This window comes from Drosophila tropicalis, unplaced genomic scaffold (genome assembly GCF_018151085.1).
Source record: "Drosophila tropicalis isolate 14030-0801.00 unplaced genomic scaffold, ASM1815108v1 contig_694, whole genome shotgun sequence".
NCBI classification, from domain to species: Eukaryota; Metazoa; Arthropoda; class Insecta; order Diptera; family Drosophilidae; genus Drosophila; species Drosophila tropicalis.
In genome coordinates this window covers 11,194-33,617 of record NW_027173176.1, presented here as the reverse complement: position 1 = coordinate 33,617, position 22,424 = coordinate 11,194, and the positions used below count along the sequence as shown (strand labels likewise).

The 22,424-nt window shown below is 41.3% G+C and overlaps 7 protein-coding genes across 8 annotated transcripts; 4 read left to right on the top strand and 3 right to left on the bottom strand.

The window, feature by feature from the left end:
• Positions 1-42: 42 nt before the first annotated feature.
• Positions 43-1,468, bottom strand: LOC137579123 (protein obstructor-E). Its single transcript, XM_068292820.1, has 4 exons — positions 1,463-1,468; positions 844-1,039; positions 344-775; positions 43-257 (listed from the first exon to the last, which is right to left on the bottom strand). Exons 1-4 carry the CDS (start codon positions 1,466-1,468, stop codon positions 43-45), a joined length of 849 nt encoding a protein of 282 aa, XP_068148921.1.
• Positions 1,469-2,018: 550 nt separating this feature from the next.
• On the top strand, positions 2,019-3,339 carry LOC137578782 (uncharacterized). Its single transcript, XM_068292351.1, has 3 exons — positions 2,019-2,159; positions 2,407-2,467; positions 2,529-3,339. The coding sequence occupies exons 2-3, from the start codon at positions 2,414-2,416 to the stop codon at positions 3,261-3,263; spliced, it is 789 nt and encodes a 262-aa protein (XP_068148452.1). The 5' UTR covers positions 2,019-2,159; positions 2,407-2,413; the 3' UTR covers positions 3,264-3,339.
• A 315-nt stretch (positions 3,340-3,654) lies between these two features.
• Positions 3,655-11,815, top strand: cmb (combover). Its single transcript, XM_068292340.1, is given in 9 exon segments — positions 3,655-4,084; positions 4,686-4,863; positions 5,464-6,002; positions 6,062-6,907; positions 6,909-7,626; positions 7,687-7,985; positions 8,043-8,623; positions 9,587-10,883; positions 10,954-11,815. Coding segments are annotated over 9 exon segments (5,478 nt in total). The 5' UTR covers positions 3,655-3,769; the 3' UTR covers positions 11,659-11,815.
• A 117-nt stretch (positions 11,816-11,932) lies between these two features.
• JMJD7 (Jumonji domain containing 7) lies at positions 11,933-12,968 on the bottom strand. The gene has a single exon (XM_068292350.1). It carries the CDS (start codon positions 12,908-12,910, stop codon positions 11,975-11,977), a length of 936 nt encoding a protein of 311 aa, XP_068148451.1. The 5' UTR covers positions 12,911-12,968; the 3' UTR covers positions 11,933-11,974.
• A 242-nt stretch (positions 12,969-13,210) lies between these two features.
• On the top strand, positions 13,211-15,961 carry LOC137578783 (GSK3-beta interaction protein). Of its 2 annotated transcripts, XR_011032767.1 has the most exons (3): positions 13,211-13,837; positions 14,565-14,991; positions 15,048-15,961. XR_011032767.1 is itself a non-coding variant. In XM_068292352.1 (1 exon), exon 1 carries the CDS (start codon positions 13,224-13,226, stop codon positions 13,770-13,772), a length of 549 nt encoding a protein of 182 aa, XP_068148453.1. In that variant the 5' UTR covers positions 13,211-13,223; the 3' UTR covers positions 13,773-14,558. The 2 variants fall into 2 exon arrangements, 1 of the variants encoding a protein (XP_068148453.1); XM_068292352.1 differs by lacking the exons at positions 14,565-14,991; positions 15,048-15,961 and having other exon boundaries at positions 13,211-14,558.
• Positions 14,440-17,237, bottom strand: Ddx1 (ATP-dependent RNA helicase Ddx1). The gene is made up of 4 exons (XM_068292342.1): positions 17,031-17,237; positions 16,924-16,975; positions 15,182-16,857; positions 14,440-14,962 (listed from the first exon to the last, which is right to left on the bottom strand). Exons 1-4 carry the CDS (start codon positions 17,044-17,046, stop codon positions 14,517-14,519), a joined length of 2,190 nt encoding a protein of 729 aa, XP_068148443.1. The 5' UTR covers positions 17,047-17,237; the 3' UTR covers positions 14,440-14,516.
• On the top strand, positions 17,219-22,222 carry Rich (Guanine nucleotide exchange factor subunit Rich). Its single transcript, XM_068292341.1, has 2 exons — positions 17,219-17,340; positions 17,422-22,222. The coding sequence occupies exon 2, from the start codon at positions 17,484-17,486 to the stop codon at positions 21,882-21,884; it is 4,401 nt and encodes a 1,466-aa protein (XP_068148442.1). The 5' UTR covers positions 17,219-17,340; positions 17,422-17,483; the 3' UTR covers positions 21,885-22,222.
• The last annotated feature ends 202 nt before the right edge of the window (positions 22,223-22,424 follow it).

Here is a 22,424-nt window from a genome sequence, read left to right as displayed (position 1 = left end):
ATTTGATTACTTTATTTAAGTTCAAAAAAATTTGGCAATGTTTTACCAATTTTGAATACCCAGATTTTGGGATTCTCGGCATTCTTGAATGGTTGGATCATAGACCAAGCCGGGAGTACAATTTAGAATTAAACCATGACCATGCACACAATAGTAATAGGAATCCTCTAGACTTTGATGTGGATAAAAGTGTATACCATGTGAGGGGCAAGACAACTCTGATCTCTCAAGTGACGAACGTTTGAGCGGAGGAAGTGGTTTTTTTCTCCCCCACGAGGTGATCTGAAAAAGAGTTATGTGACCCAGTTATGGGTGATCAAAAAATGGCAATTCTCACTTACATTACAATCCGAATACTTTGGCAAATCACAGCAAAGGCATTTTTCATTGAAATACAAGCCTGGGGCACAGGTCAGCTCCTTTGGTATGCCATTGCCGCAAATGAAATAAGTGTCACAGGCTTTCTTACTGGCCACGAAATGCAATTGATAGGCATTCGAGTAGATCGAACATTGCGAGTCCACACAATCGACAATTTCGGGGAAATCACAGCGATCCGTTTCGCTATTATACTGAAGACCATCTGGACATTCACGTAGCACTGGTGTACCAAAATAGCAAAGGACATATTTACTGCAAGTACGTGCATAGGCAAATGTGGTCAAATTATAGTCCTGACACATTGGCAGACATTGATCCTTTTCCCTTACACAACTCTGAGTGCGTGCATCGAAATAGAATGGCCACTCACATTGCCGCATCACAGCTTCACCATCTGCAAAAAATTCCAAATCCAAACTATTGACGAATAATGACGAGGGCGTAATATGACAGCCAACTTACTCCAACATAAATAATATTTATTGCAATCACCCACATAGGGTAAAAAGACCTTATTCGCCACATTATGACACAAACTTATATTCCCCACAAACAGTTCTTGGCGCTGATCATTATCATCATCATCATAATCGTGGATAGTGGTATTAGCTTCTGGTGGATCTGTTGTATTGGTTGTAAACTCTTCACTTAGTATCGGCTTCAAATGGCCAATTAATATTAGCAGCTCAAAGATTATTAAAAAATACACTAAATCAGAAGTAAAATCGTATTCCTATTTACGAAAATTCTAAATTCATTGAATCCAACTTACTTCTAAGCTTTGCCAGTTATGGTAGAGAACTGCTGATATTTCTGTATATATACAAGTTTCTCCCTTTCCTTTTTGGGGTTTTTTTTTTTTTTTTTTTGGTTTCTTTGCCCATTCAATGTTTTATTTTTAAGTCAGTCAATCTTATCATGTTTATCATTCTTTGTAGGAAATTACATTTTAATTATCTCTCAATGCGTCAGATGACTCAGCGACGAGAATTTTCTCTACATAAAATGCAAATCTAGGGCAAGAGATATATTGTCCCTGAATATATAATGTAGTTTTGGCTATGCCAGTTATACTATATACCCACATCTTTGTATAATGAGTGTCCCCACATACCAGAAATTTCAAAAAAATAATAATGTAGGAAAACTGAAAACACAAATAACAATTATCAGCAGGGACGGATTGAGGGGATGGCAGGTGGGGGCGAAATATCAAATGATCAATGCCAAAATGAAGCACACATTAGCACAGATATCATTATCCAAAATCCAATCCTGTTTATTAATGTCAAAGAACTTTCAGTTCAACTGCCTTTATATAGATACCATGGGTTAGCTTTTGCACGAAATTGATATCCTACTTAACTCTTAAAAGCCAGAAAGTTGTCGTTTGAGGAGAAGGTTTGTGTATTCCATAATCCAAACAAGCTATAAGAGATAAATTACAATTTTCTCTCTTAATTCAGACATGTAATTTTCCAATTTTCATCTCACCTCAAGAATATTGCCGCCTTGCTCTAGAGTCTAGACACGAGAACACAAGAGAATTGTACATACATACATTTATATCTGCATATATGTAGGTATATATAGCATAGATATATACGGGATCTCGTATAAAATATTTTTATTTTTCGGCCAACGTTTCAGTTAGAACTTTGGCATCTAAAGGCAAACAACCTAACCGAACTGAACTCAATTCAATTCAAAACGATTCGTCTAAGAAAAAGTGTAAAGAAGAAAATATAATTTAAAGACAATTTTCCTTAAATTCCTATGTAAGTTTACATAATTGTTTAAGTTAAAAAGAAAAAGAAATAATAATTTCTTTTTGAGAATATTTCAAATTGTGATTGACAGCAAATTGGTACCGGAAAAGCACTTTTCTTCTTCTGTTCTTTTTGTTGAACAAAAGAAGGAAATTTTTATTTATAGAAATGTGTTTCATTTCGAAGCGTGTGCATGTGTGTGAGTCAATTTTCAAAATTTTCATGTTTTTTAATTTTTTCTTGTCTTTCCATTTAGCACAAAAATGGTAAATGAACTGAATAAGCCACCAAATGGCGAAAATGCAGCTCTTAGTGAGGTGATTTTAAATCTAGTTAGAAGGAAATGTATTCCATATGATAATATTTTGATTTTTACAGCGTCTCGCTGACTCCAATCGGCAGCTGCAGGAGATGCAGGAGGAGCATCGTCAGTTGTTAGCCGAAATGGAAACACTGAGAGCCCGGGCCGCCGAATTGACGATTCTGAATGCCCAGAGACAGCAGTTTAGACAAGTGACCAGGCGAGAGGAGGAGACCCAGTCAGTTATCAGACATCAGAGCCAGACAGTCAGTCATTCGGGTGCAGAACTAAATACTGAAGTCCAATCCACTGCAGCAGAAATTGTCACAGAACCAGTGTCAGAGCCCCAAACTCCCGAACAGGAGGATGTTGAAGATGAAGACAAAAAGGAAACTGCTAGTTATTTGCAAGAGAAACTCAATGAGATTGCCAACCTAAAAGCTCAATTTAAACGTGTCCAACATATGGTGGATACCACAAAGTTAATAGAGCAACATATAAGCTCGAAGGAGTCGCAGTCGACCAGTGTACAGCAGCAGTTGCAGCAGAGAATTCAACAATCAAGCTCCTCCACCAGCTCGAGCAGCACACAAATTCAGTCCAGCAGCAGCAGCAATACAGAAGCTGCCTCATCATCATCAACAGAAGACCCCCAATCTCCAGCAGATAATGCTGAATTATTGAATACCATGTTGAGTATGTTTACGGACTTTACGAGCGATTTACGTGGACAGGCGGAAAGTTTGCGAGAGGAGAGAGAACGCATAAAATCACTTAAGGAGAAGATAATCCAGAGTAAACAAGGCAAATAGGTGAATGAATGGCTTTGTTTAAAAAAAAATAACTATTGTTTGCTGATTAAGAATATATTTTCATATGTTCTATAAATGCTGATCTTGTCTTAAACTATTTGGGGGAAATACAAAGAGAGAAAGGATAAACGGGGGAATAAAAAACGTATTGCATAGTCTTTTTTTAAAGTTTCTCGAATATATAAAAAAAAATTGGTATAAGGAAAACCAAACCTATGACCAATAAATGTTTGATCAGTTGACTCAGAATATATAAATATTTTAGAATGATTATTCGCTCTCAACGTATTATTTGAAATTTGAATTTTGCCGCTAATGTCCAGTGTGTACACACTGAATAAATTGCAATATAATTTTCGCCCGTTGAGAACTGGTCACACTAAATCACCTAGCAAGCCGAAAAAAAACAAAAGAAGATTGAAACAAATTTTATTTTATTATAATTTAAGATTTTAGCCAACAAATGTATAATCGGTTGACTTGACTATATATATTTGTTATACGATATGGCTCCGCCGGTGAAAATAATTGTGGACAGTGGGGGCAGCGATAGGAGCAGTCGCAGCAATGCAACCGGCGCTGTGCCCAAACAACAGCAGCAGCAACAACAAAAACAACAAACGAATGGAAATGCACCTACTGGCGCAACAACAAACTCGACGATTGGGGCAAATAGAGTGGGAGCGGGACTAGCACAAGCGACAACAACAACAAGCACAGGTAACCGAACGGCGCGTTCCAGAAGGCAACAGGAGCATCTAGGAGATATGCAGGACATGGAGTTCGGACAACCTGAAAGAGAAGCCTTTAGGACATTAAATGTAAGTATAATAGTAGACGGAGGCTGGTGGGCGGGGGCGTCGTTGGCAAATAATGAAGGAAAAACGCCCACACAATTGACATGATTTCGCACGAGAGAGAGGAAGCTTAGAGTATTTCTTGGAGAAAGGGAGAAGTTTGAGGGTTAATCCACTGCTATATCAATGATCCGAAAGAGATTTACATCCTCTTTGAGAATCATCTGCTCCAAGTTCGTTCGTTCGATCTGTCGTCGATTTTCTCTCTTTTCTTCAAGTTTTTCCACCCAAAAGTTTTTCTCTTACTCAAATTGATTTTTAAAAAATAAATTTCACACTCATCTTCTCTGTGTGAAGTGCCGCCAAGTCGCATTAGGAAAATCAGTTTTTCAGTAATACAAACGAACGCACTTGGAACGGACAGTGAAATTTTAAATTTGCTAGGAATTTTCTATATATGTATTTCTTTGAAGAGAGGGAACTTTATATATATCTTTTCTAAGGCAGATATATACATATATATTGTTTTATATATATATATAGATAGATAAAAAAAGTAGCAAACATTGCCGCGTTTTTGGTTTTAATTTGCCTTGTGCTAACATTTATATGTTGTTGCTTCAAGGATTTATTACAAAGGACACGTATCAGTAACGGTAAAATCCTTACCCTTGAGCCCCATCACCAGCAGCTGCAGCAGCAACAGGCGCAAACGCCAACTACAACAACAGTTATATCCATACAGCAACAACAAAGGGATCCTTTTCGTCAACTGGCCGATCACACAAGCTACGATCCAACAGGTAAATATAAAGCAAGTACACATACAATATATAGATGCATGTATCTGTTTAATTTTTAGCACATGCCGATTTTTAAATGATTTTACGTTTCCTCTTCATTCTCTGCTTCCTACTAAATTATTTGGATAAATAAAGGTATCCGCATACTTAACACTGTGGTGGATCCGTAATCGGGGATATTTCTCCTCCCAAGAATTATATTTTACCTCTCTAACTAATTTAACAACAGATTTTACACCCCAATCTCTTCACCCAACTCGTCCACTGAGTAAATGTAGCAAAAGTTATCCAATATAATGTCGGCAGGGATTTCATGAATTATTTCATTCACTTCCTGAATTATTTCATTCAAAATGCAATTTTTTCTATATTGTTTAAACTCTTTTTGAAAATTGTCTGCTACATGGCGTTCGAAAATGTTCGATACTGCCCACATTAAAATGATGTGTATGTGCGCTAGTTCATAATCTAAATTTAGACATAAGGCACAAAAATAAACACCCACCAATACTTGAAACTGACGACAACAAAATAATGATAAAAATGATGATGATGTTGATTGAGAAAACTTAAATTCCATTTTACTTTATTCGTTTGCAGATCATTTGCAGGAGCAGCATCAACGTTATTGCTTTCCCGTACGTCCGGTGCAACGTGTGCAGCATCAACAACAGCAGCAACAACAACAACAGCAGCAGCAACAATCTTCAGCTGGTTTGTTACGTTTGCGTCAATCCACGCCACCGAATGCAACCGTAGGCGTTGTTATACCCAACGCCACCATCAACGGTAACAACAACAGCAGCACCAACATCACCAGTATCAATACAGCCATCAACAATAGCAACAACAACAACAACGAGGACGAGGAAGAGGATACATCTATACAATTAACCCAAGGCTTGCAATCACTTGTCCAGCGTTTATTCGGCGCTGCATTGCAGCCAAGAAGTACAGAAGCCGCACGCCTGCAAGTGGAAATCTTAAGATCATTGTTATTACGGCCGGATGATAGTTTAAATAGCAACAACAACAACAATATGGTGCATGAAAATAATCCCAGTGCTGAGCATCAACAGCATCAGCAAGATGAGGGCATAGTGAATTCCACTAGCCTAGAAGATGTTGCATTGAGTGAAGTAAGTAAAACAAATTAGACTAGAAACCCAAATTGATGTTATGCTTTATTGGTTTGTAGATGAGCGACAATCGTGCCCAATCGATACAATCGTTGCATAGTGTCCTAGATACTCCCACACCAGATACGGCGCCCACTTTCGATGAGCTGCAACAGCGTTTGGAGGCCTCCAATCGGAATATGCAACATCTGCAGGATGAGCAACAGAAGCTGCTACAAATACAGAATATGGCCAAATCGCATCTAAATGAAATGGAACAATTGCGCCTCCAAGCAGCTCGTATGCCAACAAATGATGGTGCCGAGCCACCAAATTATGAGTCCGTGCAACAGGTGCAGGATGACATGGCCTCATTGGTGGGCAGAATGAAGAATCTAACAGCCTTCATACACAATCAAAACGAACTGAGTAGTGTCCTGGGCGATGATGGACCCGAAATACTGGCAGAACAGCAGGCACTGCAAGAAAAATTGGAATCTCTACGCAGCCAACGTGAGGATATGAGAAACCTCGTTGATGAGCTTAATAGCATCAATAGAACTGCAAAGGAGGCGAACAAAGCCCGAAGGGAGAATCAGAATCAGAGAGAAGAGGCGGCGTCCTCATCTCAAAAATCATCTCCAGCTCCAGCAGCAACAGCAGCCGAGCGTGTTGTGCCCGTGGAGTATGTGCAGACCAGAAGAGCTCCAGTTTCTGCTGCTCCTGCTGCTGCTTCTTCGTCAGTTAATGAACGTAGTGTTCCAATCATCAGGCAAGAGGCAGCCAGTGCTGCTCAGCGAGCACTACAAGCTCAGGTTTTGATACAGCAAAAGACCGCGGATATTGATGCCCTGAAATCCCAAATGGCAAGACTCAAAAGCATGTTGAATACGGTAACACAAATCGAAGAAAGTACCCCCCAATGTGGTGGGCGAGAGTCTGGAGAGGGAGGACGGGGATATGACCAATGAAATCTCGGATCGTGTGCATGCGCTCAATGATGTGACATCTGAATTGCGTGCCGAGGCTGCCTCCCTGCAAAAGGAGCGCGATAGAATACTCTCTCTCAAGGCAGAGATCGAGAGACGAAAACTTCAGGCCGCAGCTGCTGTCCAGTTGGGAGAAGAAGCACTCAAACGAAATAGCCTAACACCAACACCCACTCCAGGCCGTCAAAGAGAAATACAGCAGCAGCAGCAGCAAGAAGAGGAGGCACAAGAGGAAATAGAGACCCCGTTGCAAACAACACCCACTCGTCAGCAGCTGCGCGATGAGTTGCGTGTGCAGTGTGAACGCCTTCGCAAGGAATACGAAGCCAAGCAACGTGAATTGGAGCAACAATATAACCATCGGCACAATAACAACATCAATAACAACACCACATCGGAGGCCGATGATGAGGGCAACGATGATTCGGATAGCGATAAGTATTTTGTGCAAGGGCGCACTGCCTCATCAGCTACCCTGAAGCGTACACCCTCATCATGTACAGTTGTTGAGCCCCGATCCTTGAATCAATCTACACGAGACGAGGATCTAAATGTCACAATTGACAGCTTATCCCTGGGTAATGATAGTCTACCGTCGAGCAGCAATAGATCCCAATATATGCCGCCACCAATGCAACCGGTGCAAGGAATGTGGGGTAAGCTATTTCATCACTCTTTAATCCTCAATCCTTTACCTAACTTCCACTTGACTCTAGCTACTCACAATGCTGGCCTTGCCTGGTCAACGCATGGACAGCAGCCGATCTATGCACAAAATGCTGGAGGCGGCAATATAGCTGCCCCAGCTCCTGCACCTGCTCCGGCACCACCACCAACACATACCGGCAGCACAGCTACAAATGCCTCCAATACGAATCCACCCACAGCGGATGCAGTTCTGCTGCAGCAATTCTTGCAAACCCAACAGATGCTTATAAATTCGGTATGCCAATGCAATCAGACATTGTGGCATCAGCAAAGGGAGATCGACAGTCTCAATAGTCAATTGCATGCGGTAAGTAAATGAATCCAGCCCCTTAAAGAAGCACTCTAATCTAGGTTTCTCTTCTAGCTGCAAGATCGTTTCAGTGTAGTTGTGCCCATGCAGGATCATAGCTTTAGTATGCGTGCCGAATCAGTGCCTCCACCGCCACCACCCACACTCGGCCTTGGGCAAATGCCCAATAATCTATGCTTGGGCGGCGGTGGAGCCAGCAATCGTGCCCAGTCGGAGCAATTGTTTAGCTTTGGGGCCCATCAAAGCGCTTTTGCCAACTATCAGCGCAATAGCCATCGAAATGTTGGCACGGCGTCCAGTGTCTATAGCAATAGCAGCGATGCTCATGTCCAGCAGCAGACTTTCCTTAATAATGCAGCACCACCGACGCAGGCTCCGCCGACCACGCATTACAATAATGAGACGCCATTGTCACCGCATTCGTATCGCGCCAGTCCGGGTCCAATATTTATGAATCATCACAACAATACGATCCATCAGAATAATGCCAATTTGCGTACACAGAATCAGCATGCGAACAATTTGCATTCATTGCCAGAGGTGGTGCCTGGCGGTGGTGCACCGCCTCCACCCACATTGAACAATCAAGTGCCACCGGGAAATCGAGCCAACAACTATTGGGATAATTTCAGAAGGTAAATGTCACAGACACCAAATAGAAAAGGAAAGAGAGATCGAGTTATTTGGGGGAAATGGCAGAGATTGATTGTTAGGAGGGGATGTGAGTGAGATAGAGAGATAGTGGTTATTCATACATATATAAATGATAATTCCTTTTAAAATCCGAGGAAACTATAACCGCAACGAACTTATTTATTGATTTAAATATGAGTGCTAAAACAAAAAGAAATCAAACCAAAGTAAATAAAAAACGAATTTCAGTGAAACTTTTATTTAGTTTCTACAAGCAAAATTGATTTCTTTATTTCGAATTTACTATTTTTTTTTTTTTTTTGGTAAGTCAATTTATTTGGAAGTAACTTACTAATATTATGGAAAAGCACTTTCATTATAAATTATTCTTTCTGTTAAAATAACAATATGTTCTATTTGACTAACAATTTTTTTTTAACCCGTTTCAATGCTAACGAAATTTGTTCACAATTTGTGCTCGAAGATCTAATCCAAAACTTCTTTAAATGTTTGAGGAAAATATGCTTAAGCAACTTTTTTTTTTTTTTTTTATCAACGTAATTTATTTTTGCAACTGAAAATGAGAGTAATGAATAAGAAAGTCTATTAATGCAATGTTTTATAGCTTTTGCATAGATTTACCAAGTTTTTGTTATTATTTTTATTAGAATTGAGCCGAGTTATGTTAACATAATCATTTTTGACAAACAATAATAATAGAGGAGGCAATGTTTAATTACCCATAAGATTTGTAAGCAGTTTTCCTTTTCTTGATCCACACCTTGTATATATTGTATATTGTTCTGTGAACCTTTTTTTTCTTGTTTATGGGAAAAGTTAAGCCACTTTTGTTTGTTTATTGATTTAATTGAAATTAACTTGCGCATTATTAATTTAATATTTGATTTAATGCTTGTGCTTGGCCATTAACCTCAACTCTAATATGTTTGTATGCGCTTTTGCAGCTACTCGCGCCAGAATTTGCTATCCAACAAGAGCAACGAAGAGCTCAATGTAGACCAGCAACAGCAATACCGCCAGATGCAAAGGCAACGAGCACGGCTCAGCTATTTTCAGTCACACGGCGGTCCATCGACTCATGGTCGGAGCACTAGCAGCGGCAGTTGCCTGCCGCCACCACAACGTCGCCACTTTTTGGATTCTCTGCAACAACATCCGCAGCAGCAACAACAACTCCAGGTGTCATTGCATGCTGCTGGCGGGAGTAGCAACAATTTGAATAACAGTGGTGTAACTGCCTGTGGTGGAGGGGGGCGTAAACGCGATTGGCGTGATGACGCACCGCTAGACCATGATGACGATCTAGATGTGGATGACGAGGAGAGTAACGAGAATATTATGTATCGCCGACGCAATCGACGTCGTCCACAATTGGCCACATTGAGAGATGAGAATACTGAGCATTTGAATTCCTCCAATTTGCTCAATATGAATGTCAACTATGGCAACAGTCCATTGTATCAGCAACGGAATAAAGTACCAGCAAAACCGACTACATCCACGGTGTCCTTGACTCCGTTACAGCAGCGCCATTTGCGCTTTGAGTTCGATTTACCCACCACACAACAGTATTTTCGCACCAGCAGTGGTCAGTATGGCTTGCCTGATGTATCACTTGATGCACCACCCGCCACTTATAATCTAGCTACCACCCAAGAGACTGTAACAGATGAATCCAATGTTTTGGAGCAAAGCGAAGAGACCGCTTCAGAGGAATTGAATCGCAATCTGCTAGTGAATGCATTAAAAAATGATAAATTTACGACAAAATTCTATGAATCGATTAAGGAGGATGTCTATAGAAGATTAGAGATACTGTTTGAGCAGCAGCAACAGCAATTACAACAACAACAGAGCCAACAGGCAACAAGGGAACAACAGGAGCAACAGATAAATGGTATGGATATACAGCCACAACAACCACCTCAGCAATTATACAATGAAATCCGAAAGACCCTCAATCAAGTGACAACATCATCGCACACAGATGATCGACAACAGAATGGTTTGGATAATGACAATGAATTGTCCAATGCAGCGATGGAGGGTACAGAAAGTCGCAGTGAAACACCATTGGAGATGCGATTGGAGAATGATAGACCAGAGGATGAGGAGGAGCAACAGCAACAGCAACAACAAATCAAAGCTAGCGAAACTAATCAAATGGAACATGATCAAGAATTAGGTGAGGCAGCAGCAGCAGCAGTAGTTCCAGCCATCAATATTCTAGAAATCCATGAGGTAAGGTAATAGAGAGGAGTGGTGTAGTGAATCTGGGTAAAAATATTTGAAATAATCTTTTTGATTTTAGGAAATAATCGCCAGCGGAGTTTCCATAGATTCCAGTACCACTCCAATAGATGTTACGCTCCAATTAACTCCGGATCACGAATTGATAGAGTATATAATCAAACGCATACGCAATCAGACGCATAACAATACCGTTATCAATGATTCCCTACTTGCCGAGGTATCAAAATTGACTGCGACAGCAGCACAGAATTCAGCTGCCCATTGGGTGCCCAATGCCACATCGCCGCTTATCTCACCCAAACGTATTTATACGAAAATTAAGAAAATGGATATGCCACGACAACGTGATGAATTCCTACTATGGTATCGGTCATATTTAGAGCAGCTATTCGTAGTGGAGCAACCTACCACGACCAAATGCTGCAAAGCCAAAGAAAAGGACAGCAGCAATAGCAATCCAAGGAAACAGCTGAACAAACGAGTACGTGCCCAATCTCAATCTCAATCGCAGGACTCAAATAACGATGCCGATTTGGCTGAGGCAGATCAAAAGAATCAATCATCATCGAATGGTGGTGGTGGTGACGTCATGGAGTGTGAAAACAATGAGAATCCTGAGGAAGAGGCCGGCGGTGGTGGAGGCGGCGGCGGCGACGCTGCTGCTGCTGCTGAAATAGGTGAAGAAGATTCAATGGCTAGTAGGGCAAATGGTAGTGTGGTACTAGAAACAGTTATTAGTACTCAAGATATCAGTTTGGATTAACCTGGATACCAGATTAAATCCAAATACAAAAACTAAAGACATTCCTAAACAGAAAAGAATCTAAAATTTCCTTCCCAAAAAAGATCTTTAGATATTGGTAAATTATTTTTCGTTATAATTCTTTCATTGCCCAAATATGTATTTCAGTTTTTATTAAATTATATAACAGTTAATATATATTATACATATATGTTAATATGTATATACATATGTATATAATCATGATCTTCTAGAAACCGACAACGCCCCAGTTGGAGATCAGACTCAAAAAAGATTTGTAGTTTACATAAATAGACTTTATTAATCACTAAAACTTTCACCGATTCGCAGTCAACTCCTCCAACATGCGGTAGTAACAATAGCGACTATCATAATCCATGTCATACCAGAAGTTTATGGCTATGCACTTGTGACTCTGTTGGACATGATGGAACCAATAGTTGGGTAAATACAATATATCCCCAGCATTAACACGAACTTTCAAAGGCTTGGCCTTTGCATATTCCGGATAGTTTGCATAATCTGGAGCCAGCGGATCAATGCTGACCCATTCGGTAGCCTCATCCGCGATGGGATCTATATAAAATTGACCACATGGTTTCCTTTTATAGATACCAGTGGGATACGTTTTACGCGGCACACAGCTTAATTGATGAGGAGGAATTAAAATGAAATCCTTGTGACCAGCTACCACGCAATATAGATTCTCATAGGGATCTTTGTGCATGGAGGTAATGGCACGCTCATCGCCTAACCAGAAATTAACTGCATCTGGCGGCTTATTAAAGCATTGTTGGGCAAAATCCAAATCTTCTTGCCGTATGTCTTCGGCCAGTTCTGGAAAATCCAGACTAAAATTGGAGTTTTGTTTTTGTATATAGTAAATAGCTCCCATGGGATCATCTAGTTTCTTAAGCAAATCGGATAGCTTCATTTGGGTTTCAAACGGCAGTACAAAGTACTCCTTGCCCTCTTGAGTGGCCAGACCATCAGCATATCCGTTGGGTGTAACAGCTACATCCACATTCTTGTCATTTAGTGTCTGCACGAGATAATCTGGGGTCCATTTGGTCAGGGCTGGCCAGGAAATTGCCTTGCGTATAACAACAGGTGTATTTTTCGCAAAATAATCGCGGGAAAATTCCAAGGCACTGGGTATCCGGTCAAGCTCTGTAATTTGACTGCCAATACATAGCTCCTCAGCCTCTTGGAGGAGCAATTTAATGGCCGTTTGGATTCGAGTTGCGGCCATGCCGGTTTTAAATTGACGATCACGATCAAGCGAAAAGTGACTGTTACCAGCAATCAAGAAGTCTTGGCTAAAAAGGACTAAGCATTAATATTTAAAACAATAATTGGCATGCTGACTAGTGATTGCATATAGAAACAAATAATATTTGTTGTTAATATATTTGTCAAATATATTAATTTTAATTATTTAACATCACACAAACTGTGAATATGTGAGAGTCGCAGTTACATTTGCTGATTACTATAATAATTGTGACTTTTGTGTTATCGATAACTTTTGAAACGTGTACCTCCACTAACAGCTGCTATGCCATATGGCAGAAAGAGAGAAAAAACATGTTGCGCTTGTGACTGTGACACCGAACAAGATGAGCGATGCCAAATTAAGTCCGGATGAAAATGAAGAGCAGCCTTTTAATTGCATTGACGAGGCGAATGCAATTATAAACGACGTTAAATCTCATGTAGCCGAAATTTGTATCTCCTCGAAGTTGGCCAGCGATGCCAGTCAAATCTACTTAAACATACGGACCATTGAGAGTGCCACCTGCTGTGTCCAGGTAACAAGTCGTGGATTTAAAATAGTTTCCTCTCAATATGACACAATAGATGAGGACAAGTTGATCAAAGCTGCACTCAAGCAAAATGGCAATGGTGGAGCAATAGCTGAACATGACAGGGATGTGGATGTCGATGAGGACGAGGAGATATTTGAGACACCCTACGCCTTGCTCGATAAGATAAGCCCACGCTATGTGGAATCATTTGGCAATCAATTGTGCCAGCAACTGCGTCAGCTCCAACAAATGCGCACAGAATTCCATGAAGAAGACGAAGAGCAGGAGGAGGACGACGAGGAGTAGACGCGATGCAATTACCCAATTTCAACCTGAGGCTGTATACTCTCTTAACTTGACATGATTTTAATGTTAGTTTAATTGTTATTAATTAATTGAATGTGTGTGTATGTGGCTAATCTGAAGTTGCTCTTAAAGGTGGCTGAGGTCTTATAAAGGTCTTAAACCAAAACAAATTTGTTGGAAAATGTTATTGCAAATTGTATTTAGATGTTGAATAAGAAACAGTTTCGGAATCAATTAGCATTGTCATTAACTAAATAATCGTTAGCAAAACAGAATATAATATCCCTTCATTATTATTTATTCCATGCCCACACCTTCCATAAATGTTTCAATAGAAACAATTGTTCGGATATATTGAATCAAATAGATGTATAAGACTCATGTAATGATCATCTGAAACCTAACTACTTTACAGTTTATGTGTGTGTGTGTACCGTAATAGTATTTGTTCTCGATTTAACTTAATTTCTGATCTTATACTAACTAAAGCATTACATACATATATAGGCACGTTAACTTGACCACACACCAACTGACTAGAAATAAGTCAGAGATATTCATTTAAGTAATACAGACTTCATTCGTATACATATATAAATAATGCTTGTTGCTAGTATAAGACTTTTTGTATAACAAACAAAAATAATTAGAACAATTTTTGTGTGTATGTGTGTGTGTGTGTTTGGCAATTACAAGATATTTATTTTTGCTCAGCAAAACGCAAAATTACAAATCAAAATTCATTTAGACTTTTAAGCGTTTCAAGAATAAAGATTGTGATTGCAATTCCAGATCGGTTAATTTGCGTACAGTTGGTACCAACTGTTCCACATGATCCTTATAGCCGGTGCCCAGGGATAGATTCTTTTGTCCATAGACTACCTTGCCATCGAAATCATTGACAGGGACATCTATAGATTTATCCACCTGCTGTATGGTTATATTAAGATGATCCTCCACTTCGGCCAACAGATTTGGTTCATTATACCAAATGCAGCAGCCACGGACATCGGTTAAATTGGTGTTATTACAATTGCGACCACGCGATTTGCACCAATCACCATGATACCAGACCTTTTCGGGTACTGTGGAGACCAAACTGATGGCCAGACCCATACGTTCGGCACGACCCACACGACCAATGCGATGGACATAGTTCGATTTGTCATCCGGCAATGTTACATTGATCACTGCAAAAGCGATCAAGTATTAGTAAAAGGTAAAAATATAGTTAAAAGCAAAAATATTGAATAACTCATTTGATCATCATTATAGGCGAAATTTAAGACCCAGGATTCGTTCGTCTTGACTGAAACTTGGGGTAAGCTACCTTCTTTTATATTTAATGGATCGGTCGACCGGTTTTAATGCGAGCCAATTAATGTGGCATAATCTATGTTGATACTTACTGAATGGTAATCCAGTAATGTCCAATCCTCGAGCAGCCACATCGGTAGAGATCAAAAACTTAACCTCCTGACGCTTAAACATTTCTAGATTCTCCTTACGCTCCTGTGGCCGACGATCGCCATGGAGACAGACACAACTGTATCGTTGGCCACCACGTTGCCTTAGATAGTGCTCTAAGTTATCACAATCCTGTTTGGTGCGACAAAATAGAATGGCCCGATCCATTTTATTCTGTTCGATAGCTTGAATGACATATTCCCCTTTTAGAATTTTCACCGCTTGGGATAGAGTTTCGGGTGACAAGTTACTGGGGTGAACATTGTCACGATCATGGACGCCATCGGTGCGTATCGATTGTCTGAGGGATGGCCATGATTTATCCAAATGTGGATCGACCAAACAGACAACATGGTGCACAGTTTCTGGAACAGCGTCCTCACCCTTGAGATCTACCCAGGTGGGAAAATGCATCAGTCTTTCGGCCATTTTCTTAACATCAAAATCATGCAGAGTCGCCGAGCAGACAATCATCTGAAGGCGTCTGCCATCTGCAGTTATTTTTGGTATTTGCTTGTGCAGGCGATCAATGAGCTGGGTGTAACCCTGTTTCAGCAGGGCATCGGCCTCATCCAATACAAAGAACCGACAATGGGTGAGCTGGACAAATCCGCTGTTAATCATCTCCTCGAGACGACCTGGAGTACCGACCACAATGTGTACACCTTGTTGCAATTGTTGCTTTTGCTCCTCTACCCGAACGCCTCCTATGAGGAGCAGAGAACGGACTTCCGGATTACTTAAATGATACTTGAATTTCTCAATTTGATTGTAAGTCTGCTCAGCCAACTCACGACTGGGTTCAATAATAATGGCCTGAGGAGCATTCGGTGCTGGTTTCAATGGGATTGCTGAGCTATTATTGCTACTAGCCAAAGGATTTGCCGTGGTATGATCAGAGCCCGCTTGGCAGACAGCAACATATCCATTACCAGGGTGATATTTCAGTTCGGTTTTTCCAAAATTAAAGGCCATTTCGGCATTTTTCAATACCAGAGCCGGATAGAAGGTCTCTCTGGACATATTTTCGGGTATTTTAAATGCGACACCCAAATGTTGGCCATTTTTTGTAAAACTAATCTCTAAACGCTGTAAATCCAAGAGACATCCGATGACATCAGCCTTACCAAAAGCTTCACCATAATCATCAAATTGCCGATTATTGGATTTTTTACCAGTGCCACCGAAACCGAAGCCAAAGCGACATGTGCCCAGATCCAATTTAGCCTGTTGGGTGGACCACCCAACACGACAGAGACCCTCATCCGTGACCGTAGCCTCGTAATAGTATTTACCCTTGCCGCGAACTCCAGTTGTTCCACGGCAGCCGTGCCATTCCTTAAACTCTCGGGATTGGCATTTCAAGCCATCAGGCGTAACGGCTAAGGCATGATCGCGATCAAAGAAGGACATCGTGAATGGTGCTACTGAGACTCCAGCACCTCCACCTTTTCCGCCAGACTTGCCTTCCTCCAGATCCCTCATTGTTTCCCAAACAATTTGCAATATGGGCAAACAGAAAGCTCCTGTCTTGCCTGAACCCGTTTCAGCAGCCATTAAAACATCGCCGCCACCAAGAATTAGTGGTATCGCCTCAGCCTGGACATCAGTTGGCAGGCTTAAAATGATAATGCATAAGTTAATAACGAATTTCGTGTGCGCACATCATTTTTAAGGAACTTACGTCCAGTCCAATTCATCAGTTGCCTTGCCCAGCTCGGGGAGCACACCAAACTCTGGGGGTAAACCACAAATAAGCTCAAACTGGGATGGCTTTCCAAATTAACTTACCCTCGAATGCAGTCATTTTCTATAAATTCGCAATTTCAATTATATAGTAGTTATTTATAAGCCGGCTGCTGGGATTTTATGTTTTTTTTTTTTTTGATTAGCGATGAGTGGCAATTGTCACACAGTGTTATCGATATTTAATGTAACCCTGAGTATTGCAGTGATTTGTTATCGGGAAATCATGTGTTATCGATAATTCAAAATCAAAGCTGCATCCAATCAGCTGTTCATATTTGTATACGCGTAAATTGCAGAGATTTGTCAAAAAATTGCTAATTGAACATGTAAATTTGGGCGTGTGGATCGAAATGTAAATGTTTTGAGAGTTATATATACAAGTTGCCCGAGTTGATTATAATACTAATTCAAATTCATATTTTTACACCGGCAGCAATTCGTTTTTTTTTTTGTTGTGTTTGGATAACAGAGCAGGCGGAGGAGGAGGGAAGGAGAATGTACTTCCCAGTGGGCTGGCCTAAGCGGGTTTCTCTGGCCCTGCCTGGAGAGACTGCCAATATACGTCACATTTGCTGTGATGCTGTTAAAATACTCGTGGCCGCTGTGGGTGATGATTTTCTAGGAATTTGGTATGCCAATCCATTGATACCCATCAGCTATTATCAGCGAACTGAGCAATCTTTGGCGGAATACGGAAAAAATCAGTTAATTATATGGAAACCGGACTCAAGACAAGTGGCTATATTAACCCATAAGGGAGCCCTACTTTTATATCAATTGGACTATGAGGAGAATGGCAATGGCATTCTTATGCAAGTGGATCCACCAGCCGCCAGCTTAAAACGAGACTCGGCGGAGTTGTTCATAAAGGAGAACATACCAAGGTTAAGCCTGCGAGAGTTGTGCAGCGTTAGCCTTGGCTCGATTATAAGTACTGTATGTTGTATTAGTCTAAGCGAACTACTTCTGGCCACACATTCCTGTGAGCTGCTGCGTCTGCAATGGTCACAGTTGGAGATTAATGCCTCAGAGGGAGAACTGGAGTTGCCCGCGTTGTCTTCCATTAAGCTGCGGGATATACCCTTTTATGTGCAACAACAGCAACTGGCTCCAGCTAAAAATATCCCTCCACTAGGAAATGATTCGTTTGTCTCCTCGCTGGAATACTCACCCTTCATAGGAGGTTGTGCCGCGGTGTTCAGTGACCGAAGAGCTGCATTTTTAATTGCCAATCATTTGAGATTCGAAACGGATCACATGCACGGCTGTTGGGTGCCCGAGGTGTCCGATGCGAGTGTTTGCAGTGTGAATCATAAATTTCGTCTACTCGCCTATGGTCAGGAGAGTTCCGCTGTAAATGTTTATGCCATAGATGATGCTACGGGAGGATTGGAATTCTCGCATCGCTTGATGTTAACAGAAAATGTCCTTCCCGGAAGTCTAGGAGCTGTTAATGAATTAAAATGGAGTCCAGATGGTTGTGTATTGGCTGTGAGTTGGTCCCGCGGAGGCTTATCTCTATGGAGCACCTTTGGAGCTCTGCTAATGTCTACATTGAGTTGGGACTTTGGACTGAATGTCGATCTAATGAAGCAGAATCCATTGCAATTACGTAGATTGGAATGGTCCACCGAGGGCTATCAACTATTTATGATAACGAAAGAGAAGGAAAATATGGAAAACAAGGAAAGCAATGTCCTACAATTACAATTTGTGAAGAGTTGCTTAAGCATGAATCCCTGCATGACCAGCAATCCTCACATATTACTACAAGGCGACGATTGTCTTTATATCAATCAAGGCAATAATCTCGAGCAGACTTTCGGAGGACAAAAATCAACATTTCCCCAGAGTGGAGGCAAAGAAAAAGAAGAGGAAAGCGAATGCCTGGAACTGAAGCAGAATTCCATAGATATGGGTAGTATTTTAACAGAGAGTAAATATTGGTCTCTTTTGCAATTACCCCTTAATTATGCAGCCACCAATTGGCCCATACGATATGCAGCCATTGATAAGGATGGCGTTCACTTGGCTGTGGCTGGTCGAACAGGATTGGCCCATTATTCCCTCATTACCAGGAAATGGAAACTATTTGGTAACGAATCGCAAGAGAAGGACTTCGTTGTCTCTGGCGGTTTACTTTGGTGGCAAGGATTCATTGTGATGGGTTGCTACTCTCTGCTGGATAGGACCGATGAGCTACGTTGTTATCCCGCGGATTGTAAGCTGGACAATCAGTTTGGGCATAAACTTCAGGTGCGGGCCCCAGTCATCAGTCTTAATTCATTTCGTCATCAGTTGATAGTGCTAACAGCCGATGGCATTGTTAGCCTCTTCAAGATGACGAAGAAATCGGCATATGCCATTGATATTGAGTGTTGCTATGAGCTCGATGTGAAGAGCATATGCATACACCCGGCCTGTATTGTTAGTTTGACTGTAACGAATCTAAAGAACGAAATGAAACCGCTGGGCAATCATTTGGAGCAAGCGGAAACCATTATCGTCAATGTATGTGGGCGCATCCTAATGATACAGCGTGACTTTAATGAGAATCTACCCAATACTTTGCTCGCCACCTGCCTGGCCAGTTGTGTTGAAAGTTTTTGGCTCTCGAATACCTTGGAGCGTTGTGCTATGAGAGATTGCCTCTGGCTGTATTCCGGAGCACATGGCATGAGAGTTTGGCTACCGATTTTACCACCCAATCAGGAGAGAAAAGATTTAGGCAATTCACAGCGTTTACATAGTTTTATGTCCAAACGGATTATGCTGGGTTTCCCACTAAAATTGTATCCCTTGGTCATACTCTTTGATAATGTCATTGTGCTGGGAGTGGAAAATGAGAGCACTTTGTATACCAATGAATCTTCATCACATTTCTCATTGCCATTTGCCATAATGGAAAGGAAATCACAGATTTATTTGCATAAGGTATTGAGGCAATTGATTAAAAGAAATTTGGGCTATTCAGCTTGGGAAATCGCCCAATCGTGTCGTTCTTTGCCGTATTTTCCACACGCTTTAGAGCTTCTGCTCCACGAAGTGCTCGAAGAGGAGGCGACTAGCAAGCAACCAATACCAGATGCCCAATTACCAAGTATTTTGGACTTTATACGTGAATTCCCCGTGTATTTGGAGACGATTGTGCAATGTGCGAGGAAAACGGAAATTGCCCTATGGCCCTATCTCTTCTCGATGGCTGGAAAGCCAAAGGAACTCTTTCAAATGTGTCTCCAATCCGAGCAATTGGAAACCGCAGCCAGCTATTTAATTATACTCCAGAATCTAGAACCATCTGTGGTTAGTAAACAATATGCCACTATGCTATTGGATATAGCGTTGCAGCAGAGGAAATGGGAGCTGGCCAAGGATTTGATACGTTTCCTCAAGGCCATAGATCCCAATGAGATCGATTCACCGCGCTCATCGATGGTGGTCAATGTGAAAATTGCCCCACCGCAGCAGGTGAATACCCAACAGCAGGTTAATCAAAATGCAGATGCCTTTAATTTGGTCCTTGGACCGATTGCCAGAGAGAGAAGCTATTCGACAACTGTGACAAGTAATTTACCAAAGGATAAGCACAGCGGAGGAGCATCTGGTCCAGGTGGTGTGGGTACGGCAGCCAGTGTGGCTGTTTCACCCACCGAAACGAGTAGTTCGGGTGCGCCGACTATAGCCAGGCGAAGATCTACGAAACAGAAGGAAACATTCTGCATCGATTTGATACTCCAACGTCATGCCCGACAATTGCTGCAGCATCATAAACTTTTGGATTTGGGTTATATGTGTGCCTACTTGGATTTCCATTTGGTTACCTGGCTGTCCCAGGAGGCAGAGAAGGCAGCCAAATTGGATGATTTCGCCGTGGCATTGCAGGCTCTGCACGAGGAGCTCGAATTGCCATGTCCATTCCCGCAGCCAATTAAAGATGATTTCGCCCAGCTGAGAGAAACACGTCGTGGTGGCTCATCGCAAACCTCCGAATCGGGTTATTTCAGTCTAGCCACACCCAATGGGGCTCTAACGCAATCGCCTCAAATGCAACCAAGCATTAAGGAGGAGCAGGAGGACGACCAACCCAGTTCGTTGCCCATGCTCAAGATGCGTTCCAGCTCGCAGCTGTCGTTTGATAACTTTCGCTATCGTCGCCTATATTCGTTGCCTGCATCGGAGGATGACCTGGTCAGTAATCCTTTGCCCGAGAAGCTTTCCATTAAGCTGAGATACTTACTGCAACTCTTCATCGAAGCCAATTGCACCGATTATGCCCTGATATTGTCCATCGTACTCCATGATGCTGCCTCAATATCTCGGATTGTAAATGTAATTATACGCAGTGAATCGGTTAATTTGTGCAAACGCATTGAATCCGCTCTCAAGCAGTTGAGTCAATGTACTTTCGAGCATAATGCCTCGGTCTATAGGGGATTCGTGATGACCCTGCAACCGCATATTTATTTACTCGAGCAGTATATACAATCTCTGGGAGATCAATCCAATAATCCCTCGCATGACTTAAACTGCTCCGATGGCAGTAATTCAGTTGCTGATTCATCATCAGTGTTGGAAAACGATGAGATGAACAATTTTGTGCCAAAATCACAGCAAAGTGCGGGTGGTCCTGGTGGTGGTAGTCATGGTGGTGGTGGTGGTGGTGGATTAGGAGGAGGAATATGTGGCGCCGGCGGAGGTGCTGGCAAAGCCGAACTAAAGCCGAATCATCATCAGCGTTTAACGCGTCATGCTAGCCTTGAATCGAACGGTACTAGTGGCCAGCAAGGACACGGACTTGCCACCTCATTGATGACCCCACAAATGGCACCCAAACACCATCATCAAGTACAGTCGTCCCAAGCAATTAAGGATCGAGAGGGTTGTAGCCTCATGTAAATTCGCATACTCAAATTAAGTACGTAAAATGTTGGCCCCACATGCAAAAGTTAAATGTAGTGATGTGTGAATTGTTTTCTGTTGCCTGTCCTCCCCCACCACCCCGTCAAAATTTATTGTTAAATGTCGTTAAACACACACACACACACACACACACACACACCCATCTTCATGTGGGAAAGGAAACATACACAACGAAAATTTTTGTCGTCGCCAAAAACAAAATTCAACAAATAAAACAAATACTTTGTATAATACATACATATGTACTAAAACTATACGTAACCTAAATTTATAATTTAATAGATGAAATTTGCTGCAATATTTGTTAATTAAAATTATACAAACAATATACACATACAATCTATATGTATACAATATGTGTGTATATATATTTATAAAATAATACTTAAATATACAAGAAAATACAATTATATTTTTACTAATAAATTGCAACAACAAAAACATGATGGAAAAAAAACAAACTCTTAGAATTTATATGTATGGAACATGGAGGAATAGCTTATGGAAGAAGCTTGT